A 25,783-nucleotide genomic window follows, 5' to 3' on the forward strand; every position below is an offset into this window, starting at 1 on the left:
TGGCGTCCACATCGCTCTGTCCTTATACGAGCTAATTTGCCACTGCAATATGCCGGTTTTATAAACATAACGTGCAATGACCGCTCTGATACACACAAGGGGCATTTGTGTTGGCTGTGGGCTATACGAACACTTGGACTTAGCCTGAGGACAGGTTTATCTATGCCTGTTTGGCGATGTGACTGGCACAATTTGTTTTTGTTATACAGAATATAAAATAGGCTTTTGCACGTCTGATGCCATTTGCGTGAACATGTTGCTTAGGATGTGTGGTGCCTGAAGCATGCACTGTATGTTAGGCAGGCGCTTTACACGACTCTTGGAACGGGGGCAAGGGGTGAAATCGCTAGCATCTGAAGGTGTTGTTGCAAGTTTCATGTCAACAGTGATGGCATCCAGATTGAAGATAACAGGCTAATGTGTTAGTTCTTATACTGTGGTTTCATCAAGAGGCATCCTCATGGATGATTTGTTCAGAAATTTTCTTTCTGAGAAACTGCCTGCCGAGACATGTAGCACATTTTCATTACAATGATGGTGGGTCGAAGTATGGCTGTTGTGCTATCGAATCGAATCTCGGTGATTCGTACTTGAAGGGGCCCGAAAAGTTGTTCGATTGAAAGAATTCGAATTAATGAAAGCTAGATGAACCGAGGGCTCACCGTGCAGTAGCACATGTCCATTGAGCTAACACACGAGGCGAAAGTTTCAGAAGACTTACATTTATTCACAAATCACAGGACATCCGTCATTAATTGAAGTAATCGGTAATGCGCGTCTGCACACGTTTGCCTTGCAGCGAGTCAATTTCGCAAGCAGCTTGCAAAGCATTTTTACTCCGCCCTCAGCATTCTCCTGGTGAAAACAGTTGCACCCGGCAATGTTCAGCGTCGACACTATCTAAAGATGACAACAACAACAACTGCGCCTCGGCTACGCGACCACAGCGTGGCCAGCACGTGATGAGAAAGGAGGAGCGTCTCCATGCGAAGAGAAGCAGATCGGCATTTGAGAGAGAACCAACACTCCACGGCAGCTTTTTTTTTATCTCGCTCTTTGCACGCGCTGTTAATAGGAGAAGAATCTATGTGTCAAGGATGAGGAAGGGGGGAAGCGTGGCACCGGCCCATCAGAGAGAGCCAACACTTCGCGACAGCTTTCTTCTTTTTTTCTCTCTCTCTTCGTGCCCGGCATTGAAAGGAGAAGGGTCTTTACGTGGCAGGGACGAAAAAGGGAGAAACGTGACACAGGCGTGGCGCAGAGCATCATTTGAGAGAGAGAGCAAGCATTCTACTGCAGCCTTTTCTTTTCTTTGCTTTGCACGCAGCGTTGAGGTGTCGGAGGTGCCGCCACGAGATGCGAGATTTGGTGGGGTGCTGAGAGCATTTTTGGAGTGCAGTATGTTTGAATTACTCGTCACAAGTGCTTGCACGTTCGAATTACCGGACGTTTTCGCCCATTGGAGTACACATAGCTTTGACGGGACCTCAGCATGAGTTGGAATTAAGCGGAAGTTCGAATTAAGCTTGTTCGAATTAATGAGATTTGACTGCATTTTTTATTGACAACGATGATTGGTACAAGTCGATTCCTGCTGTTATTTGTTGTTTATACGTTGTCTGTAGCAAAACATGGAGCGCGTCTGCAGCAATGCCATGATCCAGTATCTCAAATCCCGGCCGGCTCCTTCGAGCGAATCGGTGAAACGGATGAAGCAGTACCTCAGGGAGGACCTACCGCCACACCCACTCTTCCAAGGTGAGTCGGCGTACGAAAAACTACCTAGGCATGCAAATATTAAGAATTGAAATGATGAATTTAATTTACTTGGTCTAGTTTTACTTGGTCCTAGAATTTGTCTGATTTGGCTTGGTCGTTAAATTGCATTTTTGGTGTTTGTAAATATGTACATTTTTGGTGTTTAGTAGCTGTTGAATAATTCAAGTTGTGACTTGTACCGCCAGTTTCATCCTAGCATCTACAGTAAGCTCAGCAACCAAAAGGTCACACAGGGGAGCATGCATGACGTTATCTAGCCGCCGCTTCAAGTAGTGTAGTTGCACTTCCTCCTAATTGTATCTTCCACTGTTGACAGAAGCAGGTCTTGCCTTTGACTGAGTACTGGCATCAGCATGTACCACGACATTTTTCAGGATTTTCCAGAAGATGAAGTGACAGTACTGTATAGACCACGTACAGCCTAACCACTTATACTGGAGGACCGGTTGCAATGTGGTCTTTTTCGACTCCCCTTTAACCTCCCATAGAGCCCCATGTATACACATACTGCATATTGCACAGTCCCCCAAGATGATAGACCGGTTATAATGTGGTTGCCAGAAAATCTCTGACAAACGAGGTAGCGAGTGAGCGTCTGAAAGAAGGTGCACGTAGTGCGCCCCTGAGAAGTGAGCGAAGAGGTCGTTACAGAGAAGGGGATACGGAGTGAATGAACAAATGCCAAAGGGAGGAAAAAGAAAAGAACGCGGCACGCTGCGCTCGCTCACCGAGTGTAAGGAGGGTGGTTACCTGGGCGCGAATAAAGCCCTTTCACTGGTGCCGACGCGGCTACAGTGTACTAGCATTGCTAGCATGGCTCCTGCTGCTTGCCGACTGGAGCAGTGGCTAAATGGTTAGAGCATCCGCTTCCAGTATTAGGGATACCGGGTTCAATTCCCAGAATTGACCGGGAACCCACCAGTTTTTCCCAGTGGGTATAGGAGTACTCCGACCTGGTGCTCTGTTGTTTATGGGTACTCATCTTGAAAGGTAGCCGCAGAAGGTTCTGCGAAGGCACCTGGGCGTACCTAAACCCACCACAGCTTTAGTGAAATAGTTGAGCATCCACCACTACTGTAGAAGACAGACTATTGCTGCCACCAGGGACCTACTGGTTAAATATGTACGAGCATATTTCTAGCCTGGTGTACGGCAGAACAAAGTTTATACAGTCGAGCCCACATATAACGGCCCCACTTAAAACGAACTTTTGCTTAAAACGAACAATATCCACGTGACTGTCAAAATATACATTGGTTCAATGGCACAAAATCGCACTTACAACGAACGTTTCCGAGCGCCGCTGATCGGTTACAGCGAACGGAGTAAGCGGTCTGCCGACTTCCCGGGAAACCAATTTCGAGCACCGATCAGGCATCGGCGAGGTGCCCATACATTCTTATTGTTAAACGCCGATTCTGCCTTTGCGCCCCTCTAGTTGCTGCTCTCCCCGACCGCTTTTTGTTACGCACCCGTCCGTACTTCGTCCCCCCGCTACTCTGAGCACCCCGAATCGGCAGACGAGGCCCGTGTTTTCACACTGCCACCAATCTTTCGAAGACCGGTCGGCCACCTACCCTGTTTTTGATCGCTGGTACTGTCGTTGGCGTCACCGGCCTGGAGTGAACAGACCATTTGCCAACATCGTCGGCCACCGACTGTATCCGATAGTTTGCATCTAGTGCACACGCGTACGCTACCTCACCGACTCTGATAATTTGCAATTCGTATCGTGTTTAGGACTTGTCGCTCACTTTGCACTCAACTCAGCATGCCTTCGCGCGCGTGCGGAAGCGCGAAAACAGCTGTTAATTGGCGCGGAACAAATCGCGAGATATCGAAGTTCGTGAGGCCACGCAAACCTGCCAGTGCAACAAAACGATTTTTTTACCACAGCCGCCGATTCTTCGAACGCTGCCGCGCGCACTGAACCAGGCAGCTATGCTTTGACTTCCATGCGCACTGACACTACTCTTTCCAAGTTTTACGTGCGAGTTTCGCGGACCTTTCAAGCAAGCTACCTAACCTGCCTCCTTCTCGTGTGTTTTGGTTTTCAAGGTCGCCCTCCCACGCATCCTGCCCTCTCTTTATCGCAACTTCTTGTCCTTATCTCGCAAGTCTGCTCTCCTGTCTTGATCACAACCCCTTCGCCCGTCTTTACCGCTCCGCGATGCCCGCCGCGCTGGCTCGAATTAGTTTCGTTTTCTGACTGAAAACGCACCCAGAGCTGTTCCACGCGGTCTGGCATGTGCGTCGCGTGTGCGCGTCTTGCTCGCTCTTGGTGTGCGTGTGTGATCATGATGGCCGACGGGAAGACTAGCATGTTTTTTCGTGCCGCTCAACGAAACGTCGAAAGTGTGACCGCTTGGCTTGAGCGTAAGCCGCGCGTTAGGTGCCGCGTTGCGGAGCGCTTGCTTATAGCTGTTGACCACCTGGCAGCCAACTTGCCGCTTCGGGCGTCCCGGTATTCAGCTGTGGAGATGGTGAATATTTCGTGGGCGGCGGTGACGGCTACATGTGCGCGAAACTATTTTCGCGAGGTCGACTTTGTCGATCGTCGGGCCCGATGCCGAGCCTGAAGCTTCTAAACAGGACCATTGCGGCAGCGATTTGTGGCAGCGCATCGTCGACTCCGACCTGGGAGAGCGGGTGGGACATCTGTTGCGATGATTTAATTATGGCCGATAATGATGCCGACACTGCGGAACCATGCATGGATTGGGGCATTGTGAATGAAGTACGTGGCGAGAGTGATTTGGAGGAATAGGATTGCGAGAACGACGAAGCTTTGGAGCCAGTGCCTCATGCAGCGTATGCCACGGGCCTCGGCGAACGAGCACCCTGCTGTTTTAAATGAGCTCGAGACCGTCCTTATCGCTTCTGCTATTCGAAACACATGCATCACGGACTTTTTGGGGCAAAAAAAAGTTTGTTTTCTCTCGCAACTTTTTTAAAATGCTGTGTTTCATTTACTATGAACTCCGGGATACAACGAACGGATGCCGCGTCACTATCAGGTTCGTTATAAGCTGGCTCGACTGTAGTCACCTGGGAGGGCATTCACCCTGTGAAATATTGGTGGCATTGGACAACCAGATCACGGGGCTACCAGAAAATTAAGGTCATCTTTTTTTTTGCGCTTGAGAGGTTTATGTTGGGAAAACTGCCGTTGTTATCGATCTTGCTATAGATGTTGTGTTTTACCTCGTCCATAAATTTAAAAACATTTACAGCTTTATGAAGCAAGCTTTCACCTTAGTTGCCAGTGCGTGTTCTTACATAGGCTTGGCAGGTTTTTGTCTTTGTTTATTTCCTGGACGTGAACGCAAACTTCATATCACGCACGGTGTTCTTGGTTCAGTGCTTGAGTGTGATCTTTCCGGTGCCAGGTCTTGATGACTTGGCCAAACTTCCTGTGATAAGGTACCGAATGGCTGGCTAGGCCTAATCAGCATCGGTTGCATTTCGGTTTCATTCATTCCGGCGGTTTGGAATGAATAAAACGCATTGCGGTAGCTGTACTTGAAGGGAAGGAGTACACATCGTTAATTAAAATGAGAGTGGTACATGCAGCACTTCAATGGTAGTTTGGGATTTGATCGCGATGTATTGAAATCGGGTGTGTGCCTGTAAAATAAAACGATTGGTGCCTTTTAGCGCACGAAATTTCAGCCGTGATTCGACATAGTTTCTGTGTAATGCGCGCAATCGAGGCAGTCTGAGAGAAGTAGCGGACGAATTTCTGCGATGGTGCTTTTTTTTTTGTTAGGCCTTAACTCCTTTCATGTTCATTTCATTGGCAACGCTAGTGTTCGGACATTAATTTTTTAAAATTCAGAAATTTAAATGGTTGTAAGCATCAGGCATCGCGTGCTTGGATTCTCGGACACGCAAGTTACATGACATGTTTTGCCTAAGTGCAGCTTTTAAAAAAGGTTATTTTCGTTATGGTGCAGATATTCGTGACTCCAGGGTACTTACTTGCGTTAAAGGTTTAAAGGTGGTCTATACTGTATCTGGATATAATTTTTTTGAGACATGTGAAAAACTTTTGCCCTTAAGAAGGATCATATCGATAAGTGCATCTGTAAATGCTACATTTTAGCAGTACAGCAGCACTTATGCTACTGCAGTCTTTCGTTGTTGTTGACTGCAAGACTTCGTAGCTTCTGCTGTCAGTTTTGTGAAGAGCGTATCTGCTCTGTTAGCCACAAGACGCAAGACACTTAATTAAGGTGCTTAATAGAATTACTTCATCCTTCTAGTGCACAGTAAAAGAAATTAAATTCACTGTGCATCCTTGAACTGCCACTGATGTTGCTCTTTGCTATTTACTCTTTCTCCGCAGTCAAGTCAACAGATGAAGATACAAGAGCAAAACTTTTACAGGGCATGAAGAAGTTCAAGCCAGCCAGTGTGAGTTCAGTGCATGCGTCGTGTTTATTTTCAATTTTAAGTGACCTTCTTTTTCTGCTCAAGAATCTTACCTCTGCGGCGAATGCATTTTTGATGGAGGCGAAAATGCTTGAGGCCCGTGTACTTAGATTTAGGTGCACCTTTTAAAAAACTACAGATGGTCGAAATTTCTGGTGTCCTCCGCTACAGCGTCCCTCATAACCATGTGGTGATCTTGGGATGTTAAGCAGAGCAACTGTTATAATAAGATTCTTACCTAGCAATTATGCAACAAGAGCAGGTTCAGCTGCTGTTTGAATATGCAGACCATTATACAGTATTGGTTACTTTGCGTTAGGTAACAATGCGTTGGATGTACTGTAGTCTGTGACAACCAAAGAATAAATATAAGCCCTCTCCCCGCCCAACGAGGCCACATTGCCCTCATTTTCCGTGCCTCCGCACTACAAAAGAAGTAGTTTCCAAACAATCGCAAACATTTTCACACATACAACTATTGAGAAAACACAGAATTCAGCGCCAGCTTAGTGATATATAATGACACAATGTGACTTCAAATTACGCGCGCTAGCAAATACTTGTGCCTTCTAGTTGATTTGCGACGCACGAGCCTGCGGGACTCAGCTGCGCGCGAACGTGTTGGAAAAAAGAGAACGTAGAAGAAGAGGCAGAAGTGAATCCTTGAGACAATCTAGCTGTGTTATTATTCTCAGGCACAAGTTCGCACTGCCTACGTTAGCCTATTAAAAGAGTTCATTGAAGAGTTCATTACAAATCTGGTGGAGGTGCTGGGTATGATGCCAAGCCCCTCTCGAGTGATGGAGCACAGTCCAGAACCACAGCAATTTCGACCCAACGAGCTGACGCCTGTTCATCAGCGCTGCAGTCGACGCCTATGTGGTGAGGGTCCTGAATTTTCACCTTTATCGACTTCGCTTGGAACATCAACGGCTGTGAATGGGTACGCAACCGACATGACAGCTCAGGTCACTCCAGCCAACATTGTAGTAAACCAGCCAATGCTACCAAAGCCTTTCCACGGCGAAAGCTATGAGGACGCAGAGGACTGGCTTGGACACTTTGAACGCGTCGCAAAGGCTAACAGATATGGGGAAGAGCGCAAACTTGGAAGTGTTTACTTCGCACTGGAAGATAGCGCACGAACGTGGTATGAAAACCACGAAGTTACCTTCCGGTCATGGAATGATTTTCAACGGGAGCTGCTCGCTGCTTTCCCGGACACAGACCGCAAAGAGAGAGCTGAAGCTGCGCTCCAGACAAGAAATCAGCGAAATAACGAAACTGTCGCCATGTATCTGGAAGACATGTCTCGCTTATTCCGCCGAGCAGATTCAAATATGAGCGAAGACAGAAAGCTGCGCCATCTAATGCGAGGCGTGAAGCAAGAACTCTTTGCAGGACTAATTCGAAGCCCGCCGCGCACCGTCGCCGAGTTTCGTTCCGAAGCGACTACAATGGAAAGGACGCTACAACAGCGAGCAAGGTTATACAACCGGGATGCGATCGTCACTTCCGTGGACATGTTGCCACCAGTCTTCGGTAACGGCATGGAAGCACTACGCGAGCTGGTGCAGTCTGTTGTGCGAGAAGAGCTGTAGAAGCAGCGTTTTGACCAGAACGCTCCAATGCTTTCGTCTCTGGCCGATGTTATTCGTGAGGAGGTCAGGCAGGTGGTACGTGAACCTTCGAGCAACGCGCAGCCAGGGCCGCCACTACAACAGACGACGAGAGTGACGTATGCTGATGTGCTACTACGAGGACCTCCAGGACGTGCAGACGTCGCGGTGGCTACACCTATGCAGTACCGGATGCCGCCGAGCACCCTGCAGCCAACGCCAGAGAGAAGACTAAGGAAGAGCGATGTCTGGCGCACTCACGACAGGATACCGCTGTGTTACCACTGTGGGGAGCCTAATCATCTCTACCGAACGTGCCACTACCGCCAGGCAGGACTACGTGGTTTTCCTGTTAATGCACCTCGACCACGAAATGGTGAACGTCCCTTCGAAATTGAAGAATATCTGTCAGGTCGTCAAACCTCAAGTGGCTTCCAACGACACCAACCTCGTGCAACGACTACGGGGAGGTATAGATCGCCTAGCCCCCGACCTTCAGCAAGCTCCCCAAGGTCTCGTTCCCCAAGCCCGCGTCGGGAAAACTAGAGTCTGCGACCTGTGGAGGCAAGGCCGCTCTCGACGCTAATGCAGAAAAACCTCCATTGCTGACTCTGAACGACGACCGATTCAGAAACCGGTGCTTCGATAGTGACGTTGCTTCCGATTTGCGTGTGTTCATTGACGGCTACGAAGTCATCGGACTGGTAGATACCGGCGCAGATTATTCAGTGATGAGTAGCGGACTTTCTAAAATACTGAAGAAAGTGCTGACTCCTTGGAAGGAACGACAAGTTCGCACAGCGGGAGGGCACCTCATCGACCCTACTGGAATATGCACAGCAAGAATCGGAATACGGGGTTTCACGTACGTCGCCAGTTTTATTGTGCTGCCGGAATGCTCAAGAGACTTCATTATCGGCATGGATTTCTTACGAGCTAATGGCACTGTAATCAACTTGCGAGAATCTTCCGTCTCATTCTCGACTAGGCATCCGATTGCTACCTTTGAAACGGAAGAAAACGTATATGACCTTTGTATTGCAGATGATGGCGTCATGGTGCCGCCAAGATCGAGCATATCTGTCGCAGTAACCAACAAAGCATTCAATGAATTCGAAGGATTTGCTGACAACACTGCCTTACTACTCCAAAAAGTGATCTGCATGGTACGAGGCCTTGTTAAGTTACGTGACGGATGTGCAAATGTTCTACTCACAAACTTTGGAAATGAGGTGCAGCACGTTGCAAAAGGAACCGTCATCGTCATTCTGAATGATTTCGCCCAGGTTACAGAGCTGCGCACTTTCGAAACCAATCAGTCTGATTTCGAAGATGTGGAGTCTGTCCTTGCAGCCATCGGCATCGAGTCAGGCCTACTACCAAGCGAAAAAGAGCAAATAGAGGGTCTTTTAAGGGAATTCGCCGAATGTTTCTCGTTGTCATCTAAGGTTCGACGCACTCCTATCGCCAAACATCACATCATTGTCGATGAGTCAGTAAGGCCAATACACCAGCATCCCTACCGAGTGTCACCAAGAGAAAGAGAAGCTATTCGTAATCAGGTTAAAGAAATGCTCAAAGACGATGTAATCCTGCCTTCATCAAGTCTATGGGCGTCACCTGTTGTTCTTGTGAAGAAAAAAAACCAAACCTTACGTTTCTGCGATGATTATCGGAAGCTGAATGCCGTCACCAAACGGGATGTTTATCCTCTGCCAAGAATTGATGACACCCTGGATAGGCTGCGAAATTCCAGGTATTTTTCCTCATTGGATCTGAAAAGTGGGTATTGGCAGATAGAAGTTGACGAAAAAGATCGCGAAAAGACAGCGTTTGTGACACCGGACGGTTTATACGAGTTCAAGGTACTCCCTTTTGGCCTTTGTTCAGCACCCGCCACATTCCAACGGATGAAGGACACAGTGCTTTGTGGTCTTCAATGGCAGTCATGCCTGGTTTATCTCGACGATGTTGTAGTTTTCTCTCCTACCTTTGAGCAACATTTGGAAAGGCTCCGGGCCGTGCTCACTGCAATCAAATCAGCGCACTTGACGATAAAACCGCAGAAATGCCATTTAGGCTTCCGTGAGCTCCTTTTTGTCGGCCATGTCATCAGTGCAGAAGGCGTCCGTCCAGACCCTGCAAAAACTGAGGCCGTAGCAAGATTTCCGAAGCCTACAGACAAAAAGGCTGTTAGGCGATTTTTAGGTCTCTGTGCCTATTATCGATGATTCGTTAAAAATTTTTCACGAATTGCTGAACCACTGATGCGGCTGACAAAAGAGGAAATGCCTTTCGTATGGCTTGCCGAACAAGAGGATGCCTTCAATGAACTACGAAAGTGCCTTCAAAGCCATCCTGTTCTGGCGCATTTTGACGAGGAAGCGGAAACCGATATCCACCCGGATGCAAGCAATTTAGGTCTTGGGGCCGTGCTCATCTAATGGCAAAACGGACAAGAACGAGTGATTGCTTTTGCCAGTCGCACTCTTTCGAAAGCTGAGGTGAACTACTCAGCGACCAAGAAAGAATTCCTTGCCGTGGTATGGGCTATCAGCAAGTTTCGACCATATTTATGTGGTAGGCCTTTTCAAGCTATAAGCGACCATCATTCGCTATGCTGGCTGGCTAATCTCAAGGACCCATGTGGACGGCTTGCACAATGGAGCTTGCGATTACAGGAGTATGATATTACGCTTGTGTACAAGTCAGGTCGCAAGCACAGTGATGCGAACTGCTTGTCACGTGCTCCGATTCAACCTGCTGTTTCTGCTTCCACCGAGGATGGTGAAGATTTTATTTTCTCGGGAGCTATGACACCATCAGAGATGGCACATCAGCAGCGATCCGACCCTGAGATACTCCTCTTGATCAAGTACCTACAAGGACAGTCTGTCGATGTTCCACGACCTTTTGTCCGCGGCTTGTCAGCGTTTGTCCTACGAAACAACATCATGTATAAAAGGAACTTTGACAACAATACAGCGACATTCCTGCTTGTCGTCCCTTCACCTCTGCGACCAGAGATTTTGGAGGCTTGCCACGACGATCCATCAGCTGGACACTTAGGAGTAAGCAGAACGTTAGCACGCATCCGCACTAAATACTACTGGCCGAAGTTGCTTAGCTCTGTACGACACTATGTCAGAACCTGCCGGGACTGCCAAAGACGTAAAACGCCACCGCTAAAACCAGCAGGTCTCCTTCAACCGATAGAACCACCAGAAGCCCCATTCACACAAGTGGGAATGGACTTATTGGGCCCATTTCCTACGTCGTCATCGGGAAAACGGTGGATAAAAGTTGCGACCGACTATTTAACCAGATATGCCGAGACAGCGACTCTTGTTAAAGGATCAGCCGTTGAAGTAGCCGAATTCTTCGTCTCCAACATCGTACTGCGGCACGGAGCTCCAAAAGCGTTGATCACGGACCGAGGGACTGCATTTACGGCTGACCTGATGAAATGTATTATGAAATTGACGCACACCAGTCATAGGAAAACGACGGCATATCATCCTCAAGCAAATGGTCTTACAGAACGACTGAACAGAACGCTGGCTGATATGTTGTCAATGTACGTTGATATAGAACACCGTACTTGGGGTAAACTATTACCCGATGCAACATTCGCCTATAACACTGCGATGCAAAAGACAACACGGATGATGCCATTCCAACTTGTTTTTGGCCGGACGATAACGACACCTGTAGATGCAATGTTACCTATTGACGAGACGCCCGAGAATTACTATGATGTTCACGACTACATACAAAGAGCAGAAAAAACCAGACAGCTGGCACGATATCGCATACTCCAACAGCAGAAAACCAACACGCATCGATACAATCTGCGAAGAAAAGACGTCCAGTACACACCAGGAGACAGAGTATGGGTGTGGATTCCTGTACGAATACGTGGCCTGTCAGAAAAACTGCTTCGCCGCTATTTCGGTCCGTACAGAGTGCTCCGCCGCGTCGGCTCGCTCAACTACGAAGTTATGCCAGAAGGACAGGACATTTCATCCCGACAGCGGCATCGCACGGAAACTGTGCATGTCGTCAGGATGAAACCATATCACGACAGGCAATGAAACGCCGAAGATACAACGTTCTTGGACGTTAACGACATCCCCGACGAGGGTTTGTGAATGACTGCCATGCAACCAGTTCGACACAAGCATCGGGACGATGCACTCTGAAAAGGGGGGCAATGACACAATGTGACTTCAAATTACGCGCGCTAGCAAATACTTGTGCCTTCTAGATGAATTGCGATGCACGACCCTGTAGGACCCAGCTGCGCGCGAACCGTGTTGGTAAAAAGAAAACGTAGAAGAAGAGGCAGAAGTGAATCCTCGAGACAATCTAGCTGTGTTATTATTCTCGGGCACAAGTTCGCCCTGCCTACGTTAGCCTATTAAGGGGGGACGCGAGGATCAAATCGCGAAATTCTCGCAAAAACACGAATTTTGGATAAGGGCAGATTTGGATTCTGCATCACCATTTCTATCATATCTAAAAATATTTCCGCCGAAAACGATCTCAAAGTAAGCTTAAAAAATGTTTTTCTGACCGCGGATCGCAAAAAGCTGGCTGAAATCTGCGCGAAAATGGCCCATTTCCGAGCGCGATACTTCCGCGCCTTCGCCGCCGCTCGCGGAAAGCTTGGTGTCACTGGAAAGCTTGCTTCACCGCCGTACTTCTCCCGGTGAAACCACGACTCTACGAGCTAAGATAAACGCACAAACAGAAAAAATGCGAAGGCATCCGCGACGCCTTAGACGCGCACCCATTGGTCGCTCCTGTCACGTGGTACTGAGCGCGCTCTGTGAGTGGCTGCTGGGACGCGCTTGCTTGCGCTGGTCGTCTGCTCCGCGCACGCACGTCTGCTACGCACATGCTGGCGCACTATAGTTTGCGAATCCCCTGCCGATACGCCGATACGGTCGCCGATACGCCAACTCTTCTCTAGCGCGAGGCTTAGCGCCCGCAATGGATCGTCGCGTGGACCGGAAGCGCAGGATGAAGTACCGGACGAAGTACGCTTACGGGAAGCGTAAACGCAAGCGTCCTGTTGGGAAAACGAAGCAGTCAGCAGCGATTGAATCAGACGAACCGAGTACCGCGTCGCCACCAAGCTACGTGTCGTCGGAAGCCGACACCTGCTCGCTGCCGATGCTCGGCAGTGAAGCCTATGACGCGGGGCCGTCAACTAGCCGCGACGTTGCGGTGCGGTCCGAACGCGAAAGAAGTTTCGTTTTCGCTGCGGCGGGTGACGATGCGGTGCCGGCTGTTCAAAGTGACGGTGAATCGACGCCTGGCAGTGACACTGAAGACCGGGGGCCATCAACTAGCCGCAGCATCACGGTGCGGTGTGAACGCGAGAAAAGTTTCGTTTTCGCGGCGGCGGACGACGACGTGGTGCCAGCTGTCCAGGATGTCGGCGATCGTTTGCCTCAGCGGAAGCGCACCGTTCAAATACACCTGGAACCTCGTTTCGTGTCCTCGGAAGGCGCCGAGAAGCAAGCCAGCAGTGTCCGCGATGCACTTCGCGAGGTGTCGGCAACGGAGCGGAAGTTCGGGTTCGCGCAGCAAACGGAGCAAACATTGGCAACAAAAGAGGATGAGTTCACCCTAATTCAGGTTTCTGCCATGAATTCCCTAATAGGACCTGCACTCTGCCCAAAATGTTGTAAGAAGACTTTGTCAGTGCAGCATGGGACAAAATTGGGCCTGGCAGTAAAACTGGTACTTTTGTGTGCTTCCTGTGGCCCTATTCATTCACCTTGGTCATCCAGTAGAAAATCCGAAGGAAGGGCTTTTGAAGTCAACCTAAGAGCCATGCAAGCAATCAAGTCCATTGGAAAAGGGCCCACTGCCCTGAATGACTTCTGGGCTACAATGAATGTCTCTCATCGGGGCATTCATCAAAAAACCTATCAGGAACACCTAAAAAAACATTCAAACCAGGAGCAGAGGAAGCTGCACAAAACATCTTTGCAGATGCTGTGCTTGCGGTAAAAGACGTGTACAGTAAGATGCAGCCATCAAGCCCAAACAACATCACAGTTGTGTATGACGGCACGTGGCTTACAAGAGGCCACAGCTCACACATTGGGGTAGGATGTATTATTGAGTTTTACACGGGGCTTGTGCTGGATTGCACAGTCCTTTCCAACTTCTGTCTTGGGTGTTGTCAACAACCAGCAGAGAGCGACCCCAACTTCGTCACTTGGGCTGAGAAACATCAATGTCAGAAGAATACTGATGTTGGCTCCAGACAGATGGAAGTGGAGGCTGCTCTGACACTTTTCAGGCGCTCTGTCAGCAGGTATGGCCTCCGCTACACCAACATTATATGTGATGGTGACAGCCGAACCTATCTTGCTCTGTGCAAAGATGAGGTGTACGGCTTCATACCACTGACCTAAGAAGACTGCGTGAACCATGTGCAGAAGAGAATGGGCACCGCTCTCCGCACACTGGTGACAAGAGCTAAGAAAGGGGAGCCATTGGGTGGGAGAGGTGGACTGACGCAGGAGTTGATTAAAAAACTGACCAGCTACTACGGGTTAGCCTTGCGAAAACACACAAGTGTCCCTGACATGCAAAGGGCCGTGATGGCCACTTTTTATCACGTCACGTCCACCGACGACGAGCCTCACCATGAGCTCTGCCCACCTGGCCCTGATAGCTGGTGCAAACATCGTTCAGCACAGGCTAAAATGGAGCCAGCACCACCTCACAGGTATAACCTGTCGAAACGTGTAGCGGAGGCTCTGCTGCCTGTATACCAACGTCTCTCTGACCCGCAACTGTTGGAGCGATGCAAAGGCAACAAAACTCAGAATGCGGCGGAAAGCTTGCATTCAGTTATTTCGTCACTGACTTCAAAGGACCAACACGCTTCATTGTTCGCAGTGGAGACAACAGTACATGAAGCAGTTGCACGCTACAATTTTGTGAATTTGCGAGCCTACACTGAAATGTGCAAGTCCGTGGGCATCAAACCTGCTAGCCTCGCCCTTCAAAGAGCTGTAGAAAAAGACCAGCAAAGAAAACGAAAAGCACGCAGTGCAGAAAAAATGAAAGAGAAAGGACGTAAGAAGACCCTCGCAAGCAAAGACACAAAGTATTACAGTCCCGGGGCATTTTGATGGACCTTTACTGACTGTTCAACTTTAACGCCAGTTTTCTCAGAAACGTGTTTTGACCCGACTGTCCAGCTTGCCACGATGCTTGCATGACTATGGCTTGACGGATTTTCATGTGGTTTTTTGCATTGTGTTCCTCAGTGAATTTTCTATGTCGTGACGTTTTCATATTTGTTAATTACTACCTCAGTATTTTTACTCCTAAGCTAATTTCACATTATGATAACGACCACATTTACAAGCATGTATACAATGTTCTCTGTAAAATAAAAACAGAGTCATAAAAATATTTGCAGAATGTCACGCCATCAACCATCCCAATGGCTAAAATATAAGAGCAACTATAGGCTTCTACCATGTTTTTTTGTCACACCAGGCTTTGGGCAAGTTTGGTAGTACACTGATGGATAAAAAAATTTATAATGCCAGAACTACTGGAGATAGCTGAATGAAACTTTGTCATTTATCATTTAGCGCAGTTTCCAGTAAGCATGCCAAGTTTCATTGCTCTACGACAAAAACTAAAGAATTTCACTTTCGATCCCCACCTCCCCCCTTAAAAGAGTTCATTGAAGAGTGCGTTACAATATGGTGCTTGAATCGCAACCCCCTGCGCTCAACTCCAAGTTCATGAAGAAGCACAGTACATCTCTCAAAGGTGACGTTTTTGTACAGTACCTATGGTGGAACTAAAACAAACTAAGCCTCTTTTTTTAACGGTATCTTTAAAAGGAAGGAATCATTCTTTTGCAGTTTCACAAAATGAAACAGGGGCATAAATTATAAAGTCGTTTTCAAGTTTTGTTTTATGAAACTCTCTCTGCCAGGTTTTTCGCATTCTTCTGTAACTATGGCAACTATGGCTCAAAGCGAAGAATGGAGAAGTGGTCTGAGATTGCCTTCGTAAATTTTGATTCTTGTGCTGCCGTAAATACCAAATGTGCGTCAAGCGTCACCGTGTTTGTCATCCCGTTTGATGTAAACGCCAATGTTTCATTCGACGTCTTGTTTCAGTGAAATAAAAGTGCAAAGCGCCCATTGTGTGTAACAGTAGGGGTCATTGCATGCATTGTCGTTAAGTTAATGTCAAGGCGATGAACACAGCTAAAAATTGTGCCAACTGAAAGCTGTTGGTGAATTTTTTTTTTCTTGATTCGACATTTTGCACTTCATGGTGTTGCCATGATTTCTTCAGCCCTTGAATATTCAGCTTTGTTTATAGCAGGAATTAGGTTTTCTGAAACAACGGCCGCTGCCTTATATAAATGTGTCTGTTTGTGCGAAGGCATGTTAGTGAATGCGAGTGAATTGCATACTAGACTTCGTTTTCACAGGCGAGTGCGATGCGTTCTTCACATTTTCTTTCACAGTGCTCTAATTTAATATAAACAAGTTATCACTAAATAACACATGCACGCAGTACAGGTGAAATGCAAAAAAAGCACATGTTAGACAGAAGTAAGGCTTCCTAATAAGATAAATAGTTAAGTATGGTACAATTTCTTAAAAATGAAATCATTCTTTTTTTTCCCCGTTCAATAATAGTTTTAGCGGTGTCACTTCATTAACGATCACAATCGATGCAACTGATTGTGATTGATCGTGATCGTTGTATCGATCACGAACGATGCAGTGATATTGACCCGTGTCTGCGTGTGAACGACAACGATGATGTGGGGATTTAGCAGACACCAAGTAGTGGGCCTCTGGCTTGACTCAACAACAAAGAAGACAATCTTGCGGCTTAGCTGTTGAAAACACGCTGCTTTCTCTGCCTCAAGGCGTACTTGTGCTTTGTTCGCGTTGTACTGCGACACTGGTGGAGGTGCTGGCCCGCGACACCACCTGATGCTCCACACTCCCACGGGGAGCCGTTCATCCAGTCCAGAAGCACTTGTCGACATTCCCGTGCATCGCTTCAGTCGTCGCTTGCGAAGCCTCCCTCCAGAGTTCACCCCCTCGCAGGAACACTCTACAAGGCAGCGCTCACATCTCCCAATGGCCACCGCCAGTTTACAGCAGTTACTACGAGAGAGCAGTCCACCAACCCCATCTCAGGTAACCTTTTTTTCACCGCTGGTGCCTGATCGCTTTGGTGGTGGAGCAGATGAAGACGTCGAAGACTGGCTTGATCACTATGAACGTGTCGCCAACACCAACCAGTGGTCTCTTGAACAAAGGCTTTCCCGCGCCTATTTCTATCTCTACGACAGTGCTCGTACTTGGTACGAGAACAGAGAAGGCAGTTTGTCAACATGGAGTGACTTTAAAAGAGGGATGATTGACACATTTGCCGATGTTGACCGGCGCGAACGTACGCAACATATACTCGAGCTACGGGTTCAGAAACCCAATGAAACGGTCGCAATGTTCGCTGAGGACATGGCCCGTCTCTTCCATAAAGCTGACCCGCACATGACCGACGACAAAAAGTTACGCTACCTCATGCGTGGCGTTAAAGAGCAATTGTTCGCCGGACTTTTGCGGAACCCGCCAAGCACCATGACAGACTTGCCCCGCCGTGGTGGTCTAGTGGCTAAGGTACTCGGCTGCTGACCCGCAGGGCGCGGGTTCAAATCCCGGCTGCGGCGGCTGCATTTCCGATGGAGGCGGAAATGTTGTAGGCCCGTGTGCTCAGATTTGGGTGCACGTTAAAGAACCCCAGGTGGTCTAAATTTCCGGAGCCCTCCACTACGGCGTCTCTCATAATCATATAGTGGTTTTGGGACGTTAAACCCCACATATCAATCAAATCAACCATGACAGACTTCATCAAAGAAGCTACGGCTATCGAGCGGGCGCTTCAACTACGATGCCGACAATACGATCGCTTGTCCAGCAGCACTCACACTCAACTCGCCGCTACGACATCTGATAATCACAGCTCGTTACGCGATTTAATACGAGAGATTGTTCGCGAAGAGCTGCTGAAGCTGCGGACTCTGGTCACGGAACCACCCACGGCGTCTGTCGCTGAAGTCGTTCGCGAAGAAATACGCCAAGCGTTTTCGGCAGCTGATCCTACTCACGATCAGCGACCCATGAGCTACGCAGCCGCGCTTCACCGCCCACCGCCCGTTCCGCCGTCGTACCGCCGTCGTACCGCCAGCCATCGACAGCCGTTCCTTGGTCGCCACCGCAAGAACAGACACCGCGGCGCCCTTCCATCGTGCCACCGTATGAAATGCTGCCGTACGAAGAGCCGTCTCCCAACGAGACACGGCATTTACAACATTATGAGCCGTTGAGGCGTCCACAGCTTCGTAAAACAGACGTCTGGCGCACCGTGGATAGACGTCCGCTTTGTTTTACCTGCGGAGGTGTCGGCCACATTTCTCGTCATTGCTGGCACCGCTTCGACAAGTTTCGACCTCTTCGGCAATGGTCTGACGATCGACGCCCCAACGACGACTACCCACCACGCCGGGACGCTGATTCTCAACGACCTTCCTTGTCTCGGTTCCATTTTGACAACCGCCGAGCCAACAATGACGACGGTGAGCCTAATTACCAGCCAGGTTTGGGACATCGACCACGTTCTCCGTCTCCGGCATATTCGCCTTCGTCGCGCCACCGCACTACAGCCGACGCCAGTGGAAGGAGGTCACCAAGTTCACGCCGGGGAAACTGAAGGCGGCGACCTCCGGGGGTGAGGTTGCAGGCCGCCAAGGCGACAAAAAAAGGCCCCCGTTACTCTTACCACAGGACGCCATAAAGCCGACTAGTTGTAACGTTAACGAAACTGTGACCACAGATCTTACTGTTTTTGTAGACGGACAGCAAGTAACAGCCTTAGTAGATACCGGTGCCGACTTTTCTATCATAAGTGAAAACCTTGCCGTGCGCCTAAAAAAAGTGAAGACTACGTGGACGGGACCTCACCTGAGGACAGCAGGCGGCCAGCTGTTGATGCCTGTCGGAAGGTGTACAGCGAGACTCGGCATCGGCAGCTTTTCTTTCTTGGCGACGTTTGTCATCCTCACCTCATGTTGCAAGGACCTGATCATAGGGATGGACTTCTTAAGAGAATATGGTGCCGTCATCAACATCCCGGACCGTTCGATTACGTTCCGCAACAGCCCTGGTTTGGTTGACTGTTCATACGCAATACATAACACTTTACGTATAATTGATGATGATGTGGTCGTCCCACCACGGTCATGCACTCTTGTTTCGGTGGAGGCACGAAGCGTTTGATGGCGAAGGCATTGCCGACCAAATTGGCTCGCTGCTATTTAGCCATGGCATTTCGGTCGCACGAGGTATCGTCCGTCTCACTGGTGGGCGCACAAATTTACTTTTGACCAACTTCAGTACTGAGCGCCGGCACCTTCTGAAGGGCACAGCTATCGCTTCTTACGACAATATCGTAGACATGCGAGGCAGTTTATGTTTATCGGTATTAGACGAAGCGCCTAATCAAGAACCAGAACCCGTTCTCGATGTTAGTCCCACTCTGTCAGAGGATGACCGACAGAGACTTCTTCAGCTACTAGCCGAATTCCACGACTGCTTTTCATCGACCTCACGAGTTGGTCGAACACCTTTGACAAAGCATCGAATAATCACCGAGGACACGGCGAGACCTATTCACCAGAACCCTTATCGTGTAGCTTTAAAGGAACGCGAAGCCTTACAACAACAAGTCGCGAAAATGCTTCAAGATGATGTAATTCAACCGTCACAGAGCTCTGGGCATCGCCTGTAGTGCTAGTAAAGAAAAAGGACGGCACGCTGCGTTTTTGCGTGGACTACAGGAAGCTGAATTGGGTGACCAAAAAAAGATGTGTACCCGCTCCCACGTATTGATGACTCCCTTGACAGACTTCGGCACGCTCGCTACTTTTCTTCCATGGACTTGAGGAGTGGATACTGGCAGATCGAGGTAGACCCAAGAGACCGACAGAAAACCGCTTTTGTGGCGCCAGATGGTTTATACGAGTTTAAAGTCTTGCCTTTCGGTTTGTGCTCCGCGCCCGCGACATTTCAAAGGCTTATGGACACGGTACTTTCGGGATTGAAGTGGAAGACGTGCATAGTCTATATGGACGACGTTGTATTATTTTCAACGACTTTTGACGAGCATCTCCAAAGGCTGGAAGTTGTTTTATGTGCCATACGGTCTGCGGGCCTAACATTGAAGCCGGAAAAGTGTCATTGCTGTTTCCACGAACTTCAGTTTCTCGGTCACGTCGTCAGTAACGTAGGCATCCGACCCGATCCTGGAAAAATTGCCGCTGTCGCACGGTTCCCAGTACCCTCCAATAAGAAGGCTGTCAGACGCTTCCTGGGCCTTTGTGCCTATTATCGCCGATTTATCGCAGACTTTGCCCGCATCGCGTCGCCACTAACTCGTCTCACAAGAGACGACGTTGCCTTTGAGTGGAACGAAGAACAGGAGGCTGCCTTTAATGACCTGCGTCAACGTCTTCAAACGCCCCCAGTGCTTGCCGACTTCGACGAAGAAGCCCCGACGATGCTTCACACAGACGCTAGCAATGTAGGTCTGGGAGCTGTGCTTGTGCAGCAGCAAGAGGGCACAGAAAGGGTAATCGCTTACGCAAGCAGAACGTTAACACGTGCTGAGGCTAATTACTCTACAACTGAGAAGGAATGTCTCGCCGTGGTATGGGCGGTTTTAAAATTTCGCCCGTATTTATATGGCCGCCCCTTCAAAGTAATTAGCGACCACCACTCATTGTGCTGGTTAACAAGTCTAAAAGACCCTAGAATTCGATATTGTAGTCGTACACAAGTCAGGCAAGCGACATATGGACGCCGACTGTCTGTCCCGTTCACCCATTGAGTCGGCAACCCTACCTGAAGAGGAGGAAATGGCATTTCTCGGTGTCCTCGACACGACTGCCATTGCGCAGCAACAACGTGACGACGCTGAGTTGCTTGGCCTAATTAACTACTTGGATGGCAGATCTCAGAAGGCGCCAAGAGTTTTCGCAAGAGTGTTGTCGTCATTTTGTTTACGGGACGGAGTACTCTACAAAAGAAACTTTTCGCCGACGGGATCTGCCTATCTGCTCGTCATCCCAGCAGCCCTTCGTACGGAAGTACTCAAAGCATGCCACAACAAGGTGAGCTCTGGCCATTTGGGTTACACGAGAACGCTGGCCAGAATACAGCAAAAGTATTACTGGCCGAGACTAACCACAGCCGTGAAGCACCACGTCCGTGCCTGTCTCGACTGCCAGCGACGCAAGTCACCACCGACTAAACCAGCTGGCCTCCTGCAACCCGTACAGGTCCCAACAGCTCCATTCTACCAGATCGGCCTGGACATTTTGGGCCCACTACCTACTTCTACTGCAGGGAACCGCTGGGTTATCGTCGCGACGGATTATCTGACCCGTTATGCCGAGACAAAGGCTATCCAGAGAGGTACAGCAGCAGAGGTGGCAACATTTTTCATCGAGAACATTGTACTGAGGCATGGTGCACCATCCGTCGTGATCACAGACAGAGGAGCCGCATATATGGCAGCTCTTTTGGATCACGTCCTCATGCTGAGTGGAACAGCGCATTGTAAGACCACCGCCTACCACCCACAAACGAACGGGCTGACAGAGCGTCTAAACAAAACCATTGAAGACATGCTTTCGATGTACGTAGATGTTGAACACAAAAATTGGGATGAAATCTTGCCGTACATAACGTTTGCGTACAATACGGCAAAGCAAGAAACGACGCGCCTGACCCCGTTCAGCCTCGTTCATGGACGAGAAGTACGAACTATGTTAGATGCGATGCTACCGCACGAAGGTGACGGCATCGACCCATACGCCAACACGTTGGCGGAACGCACGGAAGAAGCTAGGCAACTTGCACGTTTACGAATCCGCCAGCAACAAGAGTACGATGCAGGCTGCTACAATGCTCACCGCAGAACAGTCGTCTATCAAACTGGTGACAAAGTATGGGTTTGGACACCCGTACGGAAACGAGGACTTTCCGAAAAGCTTTTAAGAAGATACTTTGGGCCTTACCGAGTGCTGCGACAACAGAGTGAGGTTACTTATGAAGTTGTTCCCGACAGTTCGTGTAGTACCAATTGTCGCCAGCACCATCCTGAACTCGTTCACGTAGTGCGCATGAAGCCTTACGTCAGCGAGTGATTGCGTGAGACTTTTCTTTAACAAAAAAAACTGCATTATTGACTTCGCATCGGGTCGATGCTCTTTGAGAGGGAGGCAAATGACCCGTGTCTGCGTGTGAACGACAACGATGATGTGGGGATTTAGCAGACACCAAGTAGTGGGCCTCTGGCTTGACTCAACAACAAAGAAGACAATCTTGTGGCTTAGCTGTTGAAAACACGCTGCTTCCTCTGCCTCAAGGCATACTTGTGCTTTGTTCGCGTTGTACTGCGACAATATTTCGTAGCACGCAGCATTCTGCGGTTTGAAGAATTTCATTTTTCATGCAAGGCGTTCGGGCATCGATTGTGAGGCAAGCGCTTACACAATAGGCACTTCAACCTGGAATACAATTCTGAGCCAGTAGAAATCAATTCCATTAAGAGCTACACCAATAGACACACATCAAATTAATCACACGTACACCGGACGACCCCGATTCACTTTATAATGCGTACAATATTACACATTCTCTCCGCCTGCTTTGTTTTCTTTCGTACTGTGTCGCACTAGCAGGTTTTGTTGGTTGTTTTCTTCTTACGCCTTGTCCACACTTACATCACTCATATGGACCCACAACACAGTGCATATAACAAAATATCTCCAAGACTCCCACGTTGCGACACCCAAGTAACACACTCACGCACGAACATGTGGCAACGCTGATGCATGGCTTTTGTGTGCGGTAAATCACAGACGCGCATATTCAGATTTCACCTCACCTTACTGCACACAAATTTTTTTTTTCCAGTGCATAGAAATAACGTTCTACTTTATTGCTGTTCTTTTGCTTTATGATGACTTCTTCGTGCATCACTTCCTTGCCATCTCCCCTTTCTCGCTGCTTTATTTGTTTAGTGAAAATAAACATTGACATACTGATTTCTTCATGTGCTTCTTGTTGTTCTCTCTCTCTTTCTTTTGTGCATTTAATTGCAGACCATCTTTGAGATAGGGAACACGGGCAAAAGTGCGGCGTTTGCGGTCATGAAGAATAAGCGGCGGAAACACGACAACCTCATCGAACGCCTTTCGGCAAGGGGCACTCAACAGGCGGAGGAAGAGAAACCAGCCGCCAAGTGCAGCAATGTTAGCAGCTCTGCTGTCATGGCGGGAGAGGAAGAAATAGGGGTAGGCTCTCCTCCTTGCTCTCCGGTGGCGGTTCGTAGTGTTACGAGTCATTTTATCAGCTCAAAAAGATGGAACATGTATAGATCGAGATACACACACACACAGCACTGAGTGTGCTATGAGTGTACTATGTCTTCACATAAGATTTTTAAAGTTACATTCAAACAGCTGCAGTTTCCAGCAGACCGATATTTCAGACCCTGTCAGGGACCACCTTATGGTTCAAATAATCTGTAGTTCCAAGTAACTGTTCTAGCAAAATACAAGTTTCGTTTTCCGGTGACTGAAAAAAAAAGGGGGGGGGGGGCTTTTAAAACATTACTGCATACTTTTGCAGCCTGTTGTTTTTCTGTTATTGTCATGATGTAGCAGATGACATAGTTATCAATGCGCATCTTAAATATCCGTGTACTGTCTACTCGAGCTCTTTTAATGATTAAGTACTTCTTCCCAACAGCCAATTTCACAATTACGTCACTTCATTGTTGTTTTCATCAATGGAGACACCAGCAAGTGAGCACCATTTAGTGGTGCTCATTGATTCTGAGCAACGAATGTTCATGATGGAAACCAAGGAAATCTGTAAGACTGTACTGTTATTTAAGAAATGTATGTTTTTTTGAATTAGATTTTTTTTAAACATTCATAGCTTACATATACAGTTAAATCTCGTTTTAATGAAGTTGGAGGGCCGTCGCAATTTGCTAGTTATAACCAATATTTCGTTAAAGCCACAGGGGGTATTTACTGCAAATATTATGCACTGTACTTACCAAAGACAAATAACAGGCTAAATAGCATCTCGCCTCATGGTGGCATGCAACAAAATTACCACATTCCGCAAATAAAAAGGGAATGTCACGCACTTATTTTGTTGCACTTCAAATAGATTTAGCTGCAAATAAATCTGTAATACAATGCTGGTGCATCTTCCTAATGCGAATGATGGCTTGCTCAGCTGCGGCCGCAATGTTCAAGCCATCTTATCGCCCTCGTGAGCGCCGAAATAGTGGCGCCCTACATCCACTGCGTCTAATGCCTCTGACGTTGCCGGCACGTTGGTCGCCCGCACGGTGGTCTCCCGTTTGTCGACAGAGTCATCATCGCTGGTCTCATCCAGATCATTGAATTTGCGCTCAAAGTCGTCATCGGGGAGCTGTTTCGTTGCCACCACTTCTGAGTCCGCACTCACTTAGTCGCATAATGACTCGCTGTCAGGCACGACACCGGCTTCACGAAGTGTCGTCCATGATGCCGAGACTTCGTCTGGTGCGGGGGCAAATGAAGTGTGTCGAAGGCAATTTGCAAGCGTGGTCGCCGTCACACTCATTCACGCCACTTGAAGCATTTCGAGAGTGTAGCGTACAAATCAACATGGGTGTCCCGCTTCAACCTCATGTTGAGCAGAAGCCTGTCAATCACGCGCTTGCGGTAACCTGCCTTCAGCGACATAATCGCGCCTTGGTCAAGCTGCTGTATTTTGGCTGTGCAGTTGGCAGGGAGGAATAGCAGCTCGATGTTATGGAGTGCAGCAGCGGTGTGGTGGGAGGTGCAGTTATCTAAAACAAGGCACACCTTGCGGTTCGCTTTTGCCAGCTTCTTATCTCATTCCAAAAGCCATTTTGCAAAAATCTCCCTGGTCGTTGAGGCTTTGCAATTGGCCGTGTACTTTGACTGGGAGCTGCTTCTTCTCCTTAAAGCAGCGGGGGAATGAACTTTTGACAATTATGAAAATTGGCAGCTTCTCAGAACCAGTCAAGTTGGCACATAGTAGCGCAGTGATCCGCAGCTTACTTTGTTTGCCCCCATGGCACTGCTTATCTCTGAGGGATGAAGTCTTGTGCGGCAAAAAAAAGAAAGCAGTTTTGTCCGCGTTAAAAATGTCTTCTGTGCTGTATTTTTCCAGCAGCCGCGTGATGTTTTCTTTCGCCCACTTCGTAGCCTCTGCTTTGTCAACAAATTGTGATTTGCCACAGACCACTCTCCCGACGATTTCGTGGCGCTCCTTGAAACGTTGGAGGCAACCCGAACTTGCTACAAAGTTATCTTGATCCATGATGCAGGCGAAGTCCCTTGCTTTTGTTTGTAGCATGGCACCACTCAGCGGCAGATTACGGCCCGCGTGTCCAAAATCCACTTAAAAACGGCCCTTTCGACTGCTTCAAAGGCAGCAGGCCTCATTCTCCTAACGTTTCCTTTCATGCCACGCGCAACAGCGCCGATGATGGACTCCTACTTGCTCATGATCGTGGACAGTGTACTCGTCGTCACGGCAAAGTCACTTGCCACTTTGCTTTTCTTTGTTCTTGCCTCAATGGCTTTTATCATAAGCCACCTTGTGGTCTATTCCCGCCTGGCGCATTCATGTTGCTGTGATTACGAGCAGCGCACGGTCAAGATAGGGCAGAAGCACTAAAACCCCGCAGGGGCGCCTGCGCAAGTAGGCGTTTGGTGTGTAGCGACACCACGGACCCGAGCTAACGGGGGAGTTTCGGCTCCCTCCCACGCCTAGCCG

The 25,783-nt window shown here is 48.6% G+C and overlaps 1 protein-coding gene across 1 annotated transcript in view; it reads left to right on the forward strand.

Moving 5' to 3' along the window:
* Positions 1 to 25,783, forward strand: part of LOC119170716 (ATP-dependent RNA helicase DDX54) — a 103,197-nt gene that overhangs the window by 54,640 nt on the left and 22,774 nt on the right. The window contains exons 11-13 of the mRNA XM_037421952.2: positions 1,626 to 1,758; positions 6,128 to 6,195; positions 23,077 to 23,268. Coding sequence (XP_037277849.1) covers positions 1,626 to 1,758; positions 6,128 to 6,195; positions 23,077 to 23,268 — 393 coding nt within the window. The remainder of the gene's footprint in view (positions 1 to 1,625; positions 1,759 to 6,127; positions 6,196 to 23,076; positions 23,269 to 25,783) is intronic.

Source organism: Rhipicephalus microplus, chromosome 2 (assembly GCF_043290135.1).
Source record: "Rhipicephalus microplus isolate Deutch F79 chromosome 2, USDA_Rmic, whole genome shotgun sequence".
NCBI lineage: Eukaryota > Metazoa > Arthropoda > Arachnida > Ixodida > Ixodidae > Rhipicephalus > Rhipicephalus microplus.